The sequence below is a fragment of the Pan paniscus genome, chromosome 6 (assembly GCF_029289425.2).
Source record: "Pan paniscus chromosome 6, NHGRI_mPanPan1-v2.0_pri, whole genome shotgun sequence".
In the NCBI taxonomy this organism is placed as follows: Eukaryota; Metazoa; Chordata; class Mammalia; order Primates; family Hominidae; genus Pan; species Pan paniscus.
The window spans coordinates 54,883,992-54,899,301 of NC_073255.2; the positions used below are offsets into that span (position 1 = coordinate 54,883,992).

The 15,310-nt window shown below is 33.6% G+C and overlaps 1 protein-coding gene across 13 annotated transcripts in view; it reads right to left on the minus strand.

The window, feature by feature from the left end:
* Positions 1-15,310, minus strand: part of ZPBP (zona pellucida binding protein) — a 261,637-nt gene that overhangs the window by 173,957 nt on the left and 72,370 nt on the right. For all 13 annotated transcript variants that reach the window (XR_008626247.1, XR_008626246.1, XR_008626245.2 and 10 more), the window contains exon 6: positions 12,518-12,594. Coding sequence is in view for 8 of the 13 variants with exons in the window: in XM_055115936.2 (XP_054971911.1) it covers positions 12,518-12,594 (77 nt within the window). In the remaining 5 variants the exon portion in view is untranslated. The remainder of the gene's footprint in view (positions 1-12,517; positions 12,595-15,310) is intronic.

The following is a 15,310-nucleotide window of genomic DNA, read 5'->3' on the forward strand; positions in this document are numbered from 1 at the left end:
AAGACGTACAAAAAACCCCAAAATGTCAATAGTAAGTTCTTCCCTAATAGTAATTACATTAAATATAAATGAGTTAAACTTCATAACTATATATATATGTGTGTGTGTGTGTGTGTGTGTGTTTGTATGTGTGTGTGTGTGTTTTGCCTACATTAATATCAGGTTCTAATGATATGCTTTCTATAAGAAATTCACTTTAGATTTAAAAATACATACAGGTTGAAGTGAGAGGATGGAAAAAGGTATTCCTTGGAAAATAGTATTCAAAAAAGAGCATACTAATATCAGAAAAAACAGACAAGTCAAAAAATGGTTACAGGAGACATAGCATTATATAATGATGAAAGGGCCAATTCAACAACAAGCTATAATAATCATAAATATATATACACCAAACGTGAGAATGCCTAAAGATATGGAGCAAATATGGACAGAATTGAAGAGAGAAATACACAACAAAAATACCCCACTTTTAGTAATGGACAGAACAACCATAAAGATCAGTATGTAAATAGAGAACCTGAACAATACCATAGATCAACAGGACCTAAAAGACGCACAGAACACTCCACCCAATATGACAAAATACTTTTTCCTAAAGTGCACATGGAACATTCTCCAGGGTAGACCATACGTAAAGCCACAAAACAAATATTTATAATGTAAAAGGTTGACATAATACAAAGAATCTTTTCCAATCAATTTTCTGTTTCTAATTTAATATGATTAAATTAAATACTGGAAAATCCACATATATTGATTAAACAAGATATCCCTAAACACAAAAGGGTCAGAGAAGAAAGCACAAGGGAAATTTATGGGATTCAGTTAAAGCAGTGTTTAGAAGGAAACTTATAGCTATAAATGCTTACACAAGGAATAAACATTTCAAATCAACCTACCTTTACAACCTAGAGAATTAGAAAAAGAACAATTTACACCTATATATAGCAACAGGAAAATAATTTAAAAGATTACAGCAGAGATAAACAAAATAGAGGATAGAAAAATTCAGAAAACTAACCAAAACAAGAATTGCTTCTTTGAAAAGATCAACAAAACTGATAAACGTTTAGCTAGATTACCTAAGAAAAAGGGAGAAGAAAACTAAAATCAGAACTGAAAGTGAAGAAGTACAACCCATTTTACAGAAAGTAAAAAAATAAGAGAATATTATAAACAATTGCCCTATGGTCTGAATGTGTCCCCCAAAAATTCATATGTTGAAACTTAAATGCCAAGGTAGGGCCTTTGGGAGGTGATTAAGTCATAAGAGCAGGATCCTCATGAATGGGATTAGTGCCGTAATAAAGGAGGCTGAAGGGAGCTGTTGTTCCTTCTACTATGTGAGAACCAACCAAGAGAAGGCACTATCTCTATGAAACAGACAGTGAGCCCTCACAAGATACCAAATCTGCTGAAACCTTGAGCTTGGCATTTCTAGCCTCCAGAACTGTGAGAAATAAATTTCTATTATTTATAAATTACCCTTTCTAAGGTATTTTTATAGCATTCCAAATGGACTGAAAGAAAAAGTATGTCAACAAATTGGATAACCTAGATAAAATGGACAAAGTCCTAGAAACATACAACCTACAAAGCCTGCATCATGAAGAAACAGAAAGCCTGAGTACACCTGTAACTAGTAAGGAAATTGAATCAGTAACAAAAAACTTTCCAACAAAGAAAAGCCCAGAACCAGATGGCTTTATCGGTAACAATGTCACTGATCATTTAGAGAAGAATTAAAATCAATCTTCCTAAAGTCTCAAAAACTGTAGAAGACAGAAACCTCTAGACTCATTCTATGAGGCCAATACTGCCCTAATCCAAGGCAAGACAAAGACTACATGAAAAGAAAACCATGAATGAATATCCCTGAGGAATACTGAGATAGAAAACTCTCAACAAAGCAGAATCCAACAGCACATTAAAAGAATTATTGTACACCATGACCAAGAACGATTATTGCTGAAATGTTAAGATGTTTCAACATACAAAAATCAATCAGTGTAATACATCACAAGAGAATGAAGGAAAAAATATATATTTTTCAACTGATGCAGAAAAGGTATTTTTTAAAAATTAATGCACTTTCATAATAAAACACTAAAAAAACTTCAGAATAAAAGAAAACTACTTCAACATAATAAAGGCCATATAACAAAAGTCCACCACTAACCTCATACTCAATATTGAAAGACTGAAAGCTTTCCCACTAAGATTACAAATAAGACGAAGATGCCTGATTTTGCCTCTTATTTTCAAAACAGCACCAGTACTCCTAGGAACAGCAATTAGGCAAGAGAATGAAATAAAATAAATCCAAACTATATAGGAAAAAATAAAATTATCTCTGTTTACAGATGACATGATCTTACATACAGAAAATTTGTAAGATTCCACACCAAAAAACACAACAACACTGCAATAAATGATTTCTGAAAACTTGCAGGACAGTAAATCAACATGAAAATATCAGTTGTTTTCCTATACATTAAAAACAAACTATACCAAAAGGAAATTAAGAAAACAATTCCTCTTACAATAGCATCAAAAAAGAATAAAACACTTAGTTAAAAAATTTAACCAAGGATATGAAACACTTGTATGCTGAAAATTAGAAAATGTTGCTGAAAAATACTTAAAATGATACTAATAAAGGAAAAGACATCACATTTTCATGCATTAACACATTTAAGATGTTAATACAACCCAAAGCTATTTATAGATTTAATACAATCCCTATCAAAATGCCAATGCCATTTTTTTTGCAGAAATAGAAAAACCAATCCTCAAATTCATATGAAATCTCATGAGACCCTTACTTGCCCAACAATCTTGAAAAAGAACAGAAAAATTGAAAGGCTCACACCCTGATTTCAAAACTTACTACAAAGTTACAGTAATCAAAACAGTATGGTACTGGCATAAAGACAGACAGACCAATGGAACAGAATACAGAAACCAGAAATAAGTCCTCGTATACATGGTCAAAATGATTTCTAAAAAGCATCTACAAACAATATGGTGAAAAGATGAATGCCTTCCCCATCGCTGGAGAACAAGGAAAAGATGTCCCCCTCACCACTTTTATTAAGCACAGTACTGGATGTTTTAGCCACTGCAATAAGCAAAAGAGTAAATAAAGACACTTACTGGGCCAGGCACAGTGCTCATTTTGCAATAAGCAAAAGAGTAAATGAAGACACATACTGGGCCAGGCACTAGTGGCTCATGCCTGTAATCTCAGTACTTTGGGAGGCCAAGCTGTGTGGATCACCTGAGGTCAGGAGTTCAAGACCAGCCTGGCCATCATGGTGAAACCAAGTCATTACTAAAATTACAAAAAAGATCAGCCAGGTGCGGTGGCACGTGTCTGTAATCCCAGCTGCTTGGGAGGCTGAGGCAGGATTATCACTTGAACCTGCTAGGTGGAGGTTGCAGTGAGCCGAGATTGTACCACTGCACTCCAGCCTGGGTGACAGCAAGACTCTGTCTCAAAAAAAAAAAAAAAAAAAAAAGCACATACTTATTGGGTATGTTTTGTAAATTCTTAAAACTTAATTCTTTCCTGATATTTCAACGTCCTCTCAAACAGACTGTGAGCACCCCACCCAGATGGCCAGGTCCAGCAGTGAACCTGCCACAAGTTCACCTTCTTGCTGTCCCCTGATTAAGGCATTTGCCCAATAGTTCTCTAGTTGTGTCTCTCATTCTGCACCCCACTTACCCCAGCAGGCTCCCCACTTGCTTGGTTGCACTTACTCTCTGAAAGCTCCTACCACAAGGCCTCCTACTTGCCATGCCATGCCCCTATCTCTAGGGCTGGTGGGTATTAAAAATCCTTTAATTTCGTATATCTCTCTGAATATAATTTCTGTGGTCATGTTAGAACCATCCCTAAACATCTCACAAGTGAGACTTACTCCCTATTTATAAAACACAGAGGAAACAATGAAACTATCTCAGTTTACAGCTGACATAATTGTGATAGAAAATCCCAAAGAATGCAAAACAAAACAAAACAAAACAAAATGAAAAAAGTCTAGAATAATTGAATATATCAAGTTTACAAGAAACTATTTCAACACATAAAAATAAATTGCATTTGAACACACTAATAATGAACATTTGGAAACCAAAATTAAAACATAACGTTCTTCAAAATAACTCCAAAGAAAAGGAAATAATTACATACAAACTTATTAAAACACATAAAAGATCTGTATACTGAAAATTACAAAATACTTAGGAAATAGCAGGCCTAAGAAGATGTAGAGACATATCATGTTCATGGACTGGAAGAATCAATATAGTAAAAATGTAAGTTTTCCCCAGAATTATATATAGGTTTAACACAATCCCTATCAAAATCCCAAAATGATTTTTGTACACATATACAAGCTTACTCAAAATGTATATAGAAAGGTATGACCCTAAAGTAGCTAAAACAATCTTAACAAGAATACAGTGGGATGAATAATGCTACCATTAGTAAGTCTTACTAGATAGCTACAGTAGTCAAGACCTTGTGATATTAGAAGACACAGAACAATGAAACAGAATAAAGAACCCAAAAATAGTCCCACACAAATATGCTCAACTGTATTTTAATGAAGATACAAAAGCTACTTAATGGAGAAAAGATGGCATTTGAACAAATGATTTTGGAGCAATTGGACATCCATAGGCAAAAAAAAAAGTAAAATAATCTTTAGCTTAAATCTCATATCTTATAGAAAATTACTAAAAAATTATCACATCTTTGACGGGAAATGTAAGACATAAAATCCAACGTACACAAATCAGTTGCACTGCTGTACGCCACCAATGACCAAACTGAGAATCAAATCACGGACTCAACCCCTTTTATAACAACTGCAAAAATAGTGAAATGCTTAGGAATATACCTAATAAAGGAAGTAAAAGATCTCTACAGGAAAAACTATAAAACACTGCTGAAAGAAATCATAGATGACACTAACAACTGGAAACACATCCACGCTCATGGATGAGTAGAATCAATATTGTCAAAATGACCATCTTACCAAGAACAACCTATAAATTCAATGCAATTCCCATCAAAATACCATCATCATTCTTCAGAGAACTAGAAAAAATAATCCTAAAATTTATATGGAACCAATATAAAGGCCCCACATAGCCAAAGCAAGACCAAGCAAAAAAAAAAAAAAAAAAAAATCTGGAGTCATTACATTACCCAACTTTAAACTATATTATGAACTACAGTTGCCAAAACAGCATAGTACTGTATAAAAACAGGCATGCAGACCAATGGAACAGAACACAGAACCCAGAAATAAAGCCAAATACTTACAGCCAACTGATCATCAACAAGGCAAACAAAAACATAAAGTGAGGAAAGGACACCCTATTCAACAAATGGTGCTGGGATAATTGGCAAGCCACATGTAGGAGAATGAAACTGGATCCTCATCTCTCGCCTTACACAAAAATCAACTCAATATGGATCAAAAACTTACATCTAACACCTGAAACCATAAAAATTCTACAAGATAACACTGGAAAACTCTTCTAGACACTGGCTTAGGCAAAGAGTTCATGACGATGAATGCAAAAGCAAATGCAACAAAAACAAAGATAAACAGATGGGACTTAATTAAACTAAAAAGCTTCTGCACAACAAAGGAAATAATCAGTAAAGTGAACAGACAACCATGTTGCCCACAAAGTCTAAAATATTTACTATGTGGTCCTTCACAAGGAAAATTTGCCAACTAATGACAGAGATGATCTGAACAACACTACCATCCACTTTTAGTTAATTATAAAACATTACACCCAACATCTACAGAGTATTTTAATATGTACATAATATATTCTGCAAGGCTAAATAGCATGTTGAATAAATTCAGAAGGACTTAAAATATACACAGTGTGTCTTTAACCAAAACAGAATTAAACTAAAAATTGATAATAAGATATTAGGAAAATTCCCAAAATCTGGAAATAAAGCAACCCACTACTAAATAACTCAAGAATCAAAAAGAAAGAAGGGGCCAGGTGTGGTGGCTCATGACTGTAATCCCAGCACTTTGGAAAGCCAAGGCGGGCGGATCACAAGGTCAGCAGTTTGAGACCAGCCTGACCAACGTGGTAAAACCCCGTCTCTACTAAAAATACAAAAATTGGCCAGGCATGGTGGTGAATCAGAAGGCTGAGGCAGGACAATCGCTTGAACCTGGGAGGCGGAAGTTGCAGTGAGCCAAGACTGCACCACTGCACTCCAGCCTAGGCGACAGAGTGAGACCCCGTCTCAAAAAAGAAAAGAAAAAAAAAAAGAAGGAAATTAGAAAAAAAACTGAAAATGAGAGAGAACACATACCACTCAACATATAAGAAAAGAGAGATAATCACTACAAATCTTACAAATATCAGAAAGATAATATTAGAAGCAATTTCATGCCAGAAAAATTTGACAATTTTGATCCAATATATGAGATTTTTGAGACACGCAACTCACTAAAAGTGAACAAAATGAACAGGAAAATCCAAATATCCCTACATGTACTTCAGATATAATTACTTATTGAAAACCTACCCACAAAGAATACTACAGGACCCAGTGCTTCAACTAGTGCATTCTATCAAACATCTTAAGGAAAGTAAACTAATAACTGAAAACATTTTCAGAAAATATAAGAGAAGGAAACAGTTACAAGTCATTTTGCAAGGCCACTATAGTCCAAATATCAAAACCTGACCAAGACATTACAAAAAATAACATGATATATAACTTATATATATAGATCCTTAATAAAACATTAACAAATATAATACAGATATAAGTTGTTTTCAACAAGATCAGAAAAAATATTTGAAAAATGTAACACCCATTTGTAATGTAATCTCCCAGTAAATTGGGAATAGAAGAGAACTTCCTCATTCTGATAAAAGGTATCTATGAAAACCTAGAGTTTGCATCATACTAGATGGTACTTCCCCCTTTAGGATCAGGAGAAAGAAAAGGATGCCCATTCTTGCCACATCTATTCAATGTTGTACTGTAGATTACAGGTATTCAGAGAAAACGGAATACATAAATAAAATGTACAAAAATAAAAATAATGAAGTAACACTGTCTCTATTTGCAGATGACATGATAGATTACATAGAAAATCCTCAGTAATCTGTAAAAAAACTCTATAATTAACAATTTAGCAAGGTGGCATGATACAAGGATAATATGAAAATATCTGCTGAAAATTGAAACAACTAGCAGGTGAATTTTTTAATATTCCATTTAAAATAGCATCCAAAACCCCCACAAAAAACTTAGGAATAAATTTAACCCAAATGAATATTAGACCTTTACACTAAAAAATGCAAAAAGAAGATAATTTTTTTCAAATTGATATATTTAATTCTGCAGAGATAAAATTATTACATAGAAGACTGTTCCAACCCAAGCCCTATTATTTTATAATATAGTTATTTAAATTATTTTACAGTATAGTTGTTATAATGTCACTTGATGTATGAAGTTGAAAAAGAGAAATATAAAAACCTGCATAATGTAACAGTGATTGAAGAAAGGCATCACATTTCTCTGACTGTAAAGAATAGAGTAATTTCCATGGGAGAGCTCATGAAGGAGACCACCATGTAATGAAGTTCTTTTGGCATGTACAGAAGTTCAACATTACACAAATATAAATATATTGCAAATAAAATTTCTGTCTAAAGCCATCAGTAGCAAATGTCTTCTTATATTTATTATTATACTATTTCCAATTCTAGGTAATAATAGTCTATTTTGAAAAACATAAGACAATGGCATTTCTCCTTTCAAAGACTAATTTTTATTAATAATATTGTAAAGAGATGAAAAAATAATGGATTATGAATTTTCCAATATAAACTTTACCCAATTAAAATCTTTTTTTAATATTAGGGAATATTAGTCATCTTTCTTAAGAGTGATATGTCAGAGATGACCCCGATATGAAAGACTCAATAGATTACTTTCTGGGTTGTAATCAAGCTCCACTTGGTCTGATTTTCAACTGAACACTTGAGTCAAGTAATTACACAATTATTTGAATATAATGACACTATGATAGCTTGACTTGCAAACATACTTAAAATAAATGGATGAATGAGTAAATACCATCTGCTATATATGGCAGTGGCATTGTTTTTCTTCTTCAACTTCTAGAAAAATATTAATCAATTATATATTATCCTATCATCCTTTATCTATTTATGTTACAGTAACTGCTACATTGCATACATAAGGTAACCTGTCTATATGTTGATTCTCCTACTTTCCCATGAACTTCTCTGAAGGAGGAGACAATATATTATTCATCTTCAAATAATCATATATATTAATTTTTTTAAACCTAGAGAGAGAAATGTAGCATTTTCATGTACTGGAAGATTGAATACTATTAAAATGGCACTTCTCACCAAATTGATCATTTCAAGGAAACTCCAATCCTAACCCAAGCAGTCTTTTTTGAGAAAATTGACATACAGGCTGATTCTAAATTTTCTTGGAAAGGAAAGGAACCTAGAACATCCAGAACAACCTTGACAAAAAATCGAGGTTAAAAACACTACTGACAAAAGATAATGAAGAAAGTATGGCACTAGCATAAGCATTGACAAAACAGAGAAGAGTGGAACGAAAATGGTACACTTAAGAAATATATTTATTTATCATTTTTTATTTATTCTTTTTTTTTTTTTTTTTTTTTTGAGACGAAGTTTCACTCTTGTCGCCCAGACTGGAGTGCAGTGGTGTGATCTTGGCTCACTGCAACCTTCACCTCCCGGGTTCAAGTGATTCTCCTGCCTCAGCCTCCTGAGTAGCTGGGATTACAGGCACCTAACCACCACGCCCGGCTATTTTTTTTATTTTTAGTAGAGATGGGGTTTCTCCATGTTGGGCAGGCTGGTCTCAAACTCCCGACCTCAAGTAATCCACTCGCCTCAGCCTCCCAAAGTGCTGATATTACAGGCTTGAGCCACCACTCCCAGCCTAATACAACATATTTAGAACAAATCTTCAAAAGCTAGATACAACATCACCGGGACAAGTATGCCAAAGTAAATTTGGCCTTACTGTAGACTGGAGACAATTTCAGTTACTTAAATCTTCCTAAAATCAAAAGATTGTATTTAATAATATATAAGATGCTAACATAAGATGAAAAGGTACTAAAGTTGAAAGGCAAATGAGACCAACAATGAGACAAATACATCAAATAATTTTTCAGATTTTTAAATGAAGGTGCTTTTGTGAAAATACCATTGCCTGCAAATTCTGAATTCTTTTTACATATGCCAATATACTGTTCTTATACTATCATCAAGACAGAAAAGTCCCAGCTGTTCTTTATTCTGCTGTAACAAACCAAACAAGAAACTTCTGTGCTGAAGAAGAAAGAAAGATAAACATATTGCATTTAAAAAAAAAGTTTCCATGGGACAGGAAAAGTCAGACAGCAGATATTTGGGGGAGGAAAAGGAACAAATGAACTTAATGAAACTACAGACCTCTTGTACTCAAAGCTTCATTGTTTGGAAGCTTTAAAAAGTATTTTGTGTTTCTACATAAAGCATAGTGATAAAATTGCCTTTCAGTAGAAAAGATTGAAATTTCACCCCTTCATTTCACCATACATAAAAATCAACTCACGATGGATTAAAGATTTAAACTATTAAAAACCCTAGCAGAAAGCTTGGGACATACAACTCTGAACATAGGCCTTGGCAAAGATTTCATGATGAAGTCTCCAAATGCAATTGCAACAAAACCAAAAATAGACAAATGGGACCTAATTAAACTAAAGAGCTTCTGCACAGCAAAAGAAACTATCAACACAGTAAACAGAAAACCTACAGAATGGGAGAAAATTTTTGCAAACTATGTATCCAACAAAGGTCTAATATCCAGAATCTATGAAGTACTTAAATCAACAAGCAAAATACAAACAACCCCATTAACAAAAGGGCAAAGGACATGAACAGACACTTCTCAAAAGAAGACATATAGGGAGCCAGCAAGCATATGAAAAAAGCATAAGAAAAAGCATATGAAAAAATGCTCCACATCACTAATCATGAGAGAAAAACAAATCAAAACCGCAATGAGATAGCATCTCATACCAGTAAGAATGGCTATTATTAAAAAGTCAGAAAATAACTGATGTTGGTAAGGTTATAGAGAAAAGAGAACACTTCTATGCTGCTGGTGGGAATGTAAATTAGTTTAGCCACTGTGGGAAGCAGTTTGGAAATTTCACAAAGAAATTAAAACAGAACTACAATTTGACCCAACAATCCCATTACTGGGCACATACCCAAAAGAATATAAATCATTCTGCTATAAAGACACATGGATGTATATGTTCACTGCCACTATTTACAAGAGCAAAGACATGGAATCAACCTAGATGCCCACCAATGGTAGACAGGATAAAGAAAATGTGGTACCTATACACCATGGAATACTATGCAGCCATAAAAAAGAATTAAATTATGTCCTTTGCAGCAACATGAATGCAGCTGGAGGCCATTATCCTCAACAAATTAATGCAGAAACAGAAAGCCAAATACCACGTTGTCATTTATAAGTGGGAGCTAAACATTGAGCACACATGGACACAGAGAGGAACAACAGACGCCAGAGCTTACTTGAGGGTGGAAGGTGAGGGTTGAAAAACAACCTATCAGGTACTATGCTATCTGGGTGGCAAAATTATTTGTACACCAAACCCCAACGATGTGGAATTTACCCATGTAACAAACCTGCACATGTACCCCCGAATGTAAAAGAAAAAAGAATAAATAAAAATGACATAAGAAAGCTCAAACAATTATCACCTTGAGCCCACCATCAGGGAAAATAATAAAATGGGTCAGATTCCTTCCCCTACTCCTAATCCCTATGCTTTAATACACATTCCAACCCCGTTTCCAAATAAATTATCCTAGCTCAGGGTCTGTGACTGTTTAAGACTGGTAGAAGGTAAAAGATGTTTTAGGTAATAACTGACTAATGTTTAACACAGTACTCACATATTAAAAACTGAGAGAAGAAAATTAAGATTAAGTGCTCTCTTCATGGTGCCTCAAATCCTAAATCTTATTTCAAGAGTTAAAAAGACGAAAACCTATCCCAAGGAAGAGAGGTAATGCTTAAGAAAATTTTTTAAATGAAGATATAAGATAATATGTGAATTAATGACTTAGACCAGCAGTTCCCAGCCTTTTTGGCAGCAGGGACTGTTTCATGCAAGACAATTTTTCCACAGACTGGGAGGGTGGGGGATGGTTCAAGGGTGACTCAAGGGCATTACATTTATTGTGCACTTTATTTATATTATTATTACATTGTAATAAATCATAAAATAATTATACAACTCACCATAATGTAAAATCAGTGAAAGCTCTGAGCTTGTTTTCCTGCAACTAGAAGGTCCCATCTGGGGTTGACAGGAGACAGCGACAGATCATCAGGCATTAGATTCTCATAAGGAATACACAGTCTATATCCCTCACATGCACAGTTCACAATAGCATTTGCACTCCCATAAGAATCTAATGCTGTGCTTGATCTGATCTGACAGGAGAAGGCAGATCTCAGGTGGTAATACAAGCGATGGGGATGGGGGACTATAAACACAGTGAAGCTTCACTCTAGCCTGCCACTCACCTCCTGCTGTATGGCCTGGTTCCTAACAGGCCATGGATTGGTACCAGTCTGTGGCCAAGGAGTTGGGGATGCCTGACTTAAACTATATTTCAGGAGGCTTACTGAGTACAAATTAAGAAAGAATCCCCTTGTCAATTTCACTAGGCAAAAATAATGGATATTGATCTCTGTATACAATACTTATACCTTTAGTAGAAACACTTTACAACCATTATAATGTAAATAATTATATATGTCAAACATTTAAAAATATTACTGTTTACAATGTGTTTATGGTCAGTAAATTATAATTAGGCATAGGAAGATATTGTCATAAATTCATTGAACATGAACAATATGTTAAGTATAATGTAAAAAACAACTAATTTAAATTGCTTCTAGAAGATATAGAATCATTTTCACCCTAAGCATAGGTACAGGATGCCGGGTATGGAGCAAAGCAATATGAAAATAGATTAAAAGATGGTTCAAATTTGCTTGTTATTTATGATGGACAGTGGTAACATGTACAATATTCTATCTGAATAATAACTATAAATTAATTAGCAATAGCAAATAAGGCAAAACAAATAGAAAAACCATTCTTCTTCATATAACCAATTACAAAAGGCTAAATTTGAAAGTATTTTATAAAGATACATTCTATTAATGTCTTATCTTTTATTAGTGGGTAAAGTTTTATTTTTATTGTTGAAATCCCTAACTGTGGGGATTCAATGTATTTTATAAATAGCTAGGATGCTTACTTACACATGGGGCATGTTCATTTAACTTTTTTTTTCCTTTTACCAGCCTCACATAACATACCTTAAAAAGTCTTTTGTAAGGTTCACAATTATGGTCTGTACATGGCTTGGGTCCTTTTTCAGTGTCTAGAGATGAAACTGAGAAAATATATTATATTTTATCATGGGTATAACGTATTCTGTCACAATATTTAAATTGGATTTGAAAAATGAAAGGATATTCTAACATTTCTCTTCCATTAAAATATTAAGCAATTTTCCTAGTGCTAAATGACTCTTTTTAGCAAAAAACCTAAGTCAACAATTTGCTTTCTATAAATCAAGACAACCTTATTTCTTCAGTGAACTTAAGAATTAATCAACTTTCCTGATAATGTTTGGCTGTTGATTTTGTAAAATCTGAGCAACAGATTTGTTTCAATTTTAATAACATACATATGTATATGTATGTATACATTTATGTGCATTCATTCAATACTGTATTTAACTCTATATAATATACTGTGTGTCATTTAACTCAATTCTTAATCTCTAGCTGCAAAATGATAGAGGTAGGACAAACTCTGATCACAATACTGGAAAGGGAAATGAGGTTGGATTTTAGTAGGGGCCATGGTAACTAAAATGATGAATATTTACATTCAGACATACATTCATTTATTTAATAAATAATTGCCAGGAGCCTACTGTGTGCCAGGAATTACTCTAGGTGCTTGGGATACATAAGTGAACAAAATCAACAAAATCCCATTGAATTTAGCAATGTAGAAATGAGTACTGTCTCTGCAAGATCATCTGAGAAATGTTCCTATTGTACTACAAGACTTAAAAAATACATGGAAAGAAATCTGATTTCTAGCCTGAGTTCTATAGGAGGTCTACTAATAAACACAGGTATAATGTAAAATAACATTTGAGGCTTCTACTCCAATTTGTAAAACAAGGGGCTGAATAATGTGATTTTTGTCACCCTTTCCAGTTATGAGGATATATTTAAAAACAAACACTTTACCGCAGCAACAAAAATCTCTGTAATTTATCTACCAATCTTGACAATTTTGTTTTTCCCATAACTCTACTTGGATGCTATCCATTCGCTATTCTACTCCAAATATTGCTCTATGATGCCTGTGTACATGACTTTAAGTTGTTCATTTTCCATAAAATTCTTCCAAAACACCAATAATTTTTCATGGGCCTCCTTAAGTGTTCATCTCCTTAATAACATCTTCACTTCCTTAGAACCCATAAAATACTTGGTAACTCTTCTACAGTATTTACGTAAGTTGTACTATTATTATATGAATATTTTCTTTTTACTATAATATAATCTTGAAGAGGGATCCTTACTCTCCTTTACCAACATTTACCTAGTATGTCATGTAAAATATGTCTGATGGACAACTGTTGATATGAAGATCATAAAATTGATCATAAAAGTATGAATATATGCAGAGTATATTCCCAGAATAATGGGAAATCTTTATTTTGTTGTTTAAACATATTTCTTTCATATCTTCCCAAACCCATACATGGTGTGAAACTTCACTCTTGCCATCTGAGTTGATATTATGAGGTACTATACAATATTATAGACAAGACAACAAAATCCAACCTAGTGATTTTATAAAATTAGATCAGTTAATTTCAGGCAGAGATCCAACTAGGGTCACAGACTTGGGGGAGAAAAGGTTTTATTTATATTCTATTTTTACCTTAAGTCCTTTTAAAATGAGATTATCTAAATCTAGGCCCAAGAAAAGTTAAATCTCTAAATTTTATCGCTTGAACCCGGAAGGTGGAGGTTGCAGTAAGCTGAGATCACGCCACTGCACTCCAGCCTCGGCAACAGAGTGAGACTCTGTCTCAAAAAAAAAAAAAAAGAAAGAAAAGAAATATACGTAGAGTTATGAAAAGCACTAGCAAACTGTAGCCAGGTCTTTTAAGTATTAATAACCTAAGGTACAGCTTTTGAATGGACTGTCCACAAAGTAATTCAGAAGGTGGCAGACCTGAGTCTACCAATGCATCATAAAATGATTATGAGATTGAATCATCACGATGATGTAAAATTTTCTTACTTTTGAATCTTTATACAAGTTTAAGGCAATTTTTAACATTCATTAAGATCTACTATTCATGAAACTAATGCAAAACTGTCAGAAACCACAACATAGAATCAAAAGAAATATAAGGTCTTTTTTAATCTATCTTTTCAGAATCAGTATACACAAAAGATTGCTAAAGTAACAAATATCTAGGAGACTGTTTCAGCCCAAGTCCAGTATTAATGGTGTCAACAGGCAACAGACATTATATCCATCCCCACCATATCAGGCAAACCACATGACACTCATGTTGTCTGCATCAGCTATCTCCTCCTGAGCTTCTCGCACATCCCCTCTTTATATAGGCTAGCTGACTAACCTCATCCTGTATACAATCACCTAGCTTTTTGTAAGATAAGTTTTCTACAAGATTAAAAAATAAAGAAGATAGGAATGAAGCCAGCAAAAATAGTAAAGAAGAAAACTGCTGGCCACCTTTTTCCATAGAAACATGGAAAAAAATGAAGAAAAATGGTCAGAATCAACTTTTGTCAGAACTCCAGAAAATGATCAAATGTTTACAACAACCAAGTGAATGCTAAATCAACAAAAGATAACTTCAACACAGAATATAAGAAAATCTCTGTCAAGTCAGTAGCTAACCACAAAGGTTAAAGAGAATTCAAAGGTTAAATATGTGTATGTAACAAAAGTTCAAGTAAATGGAAGACAGACCTCAGAGGACATGACAAAAGATGCAGAAAATTATGAAACAAACAACTACAACCCATACAAGCAAGAAACAT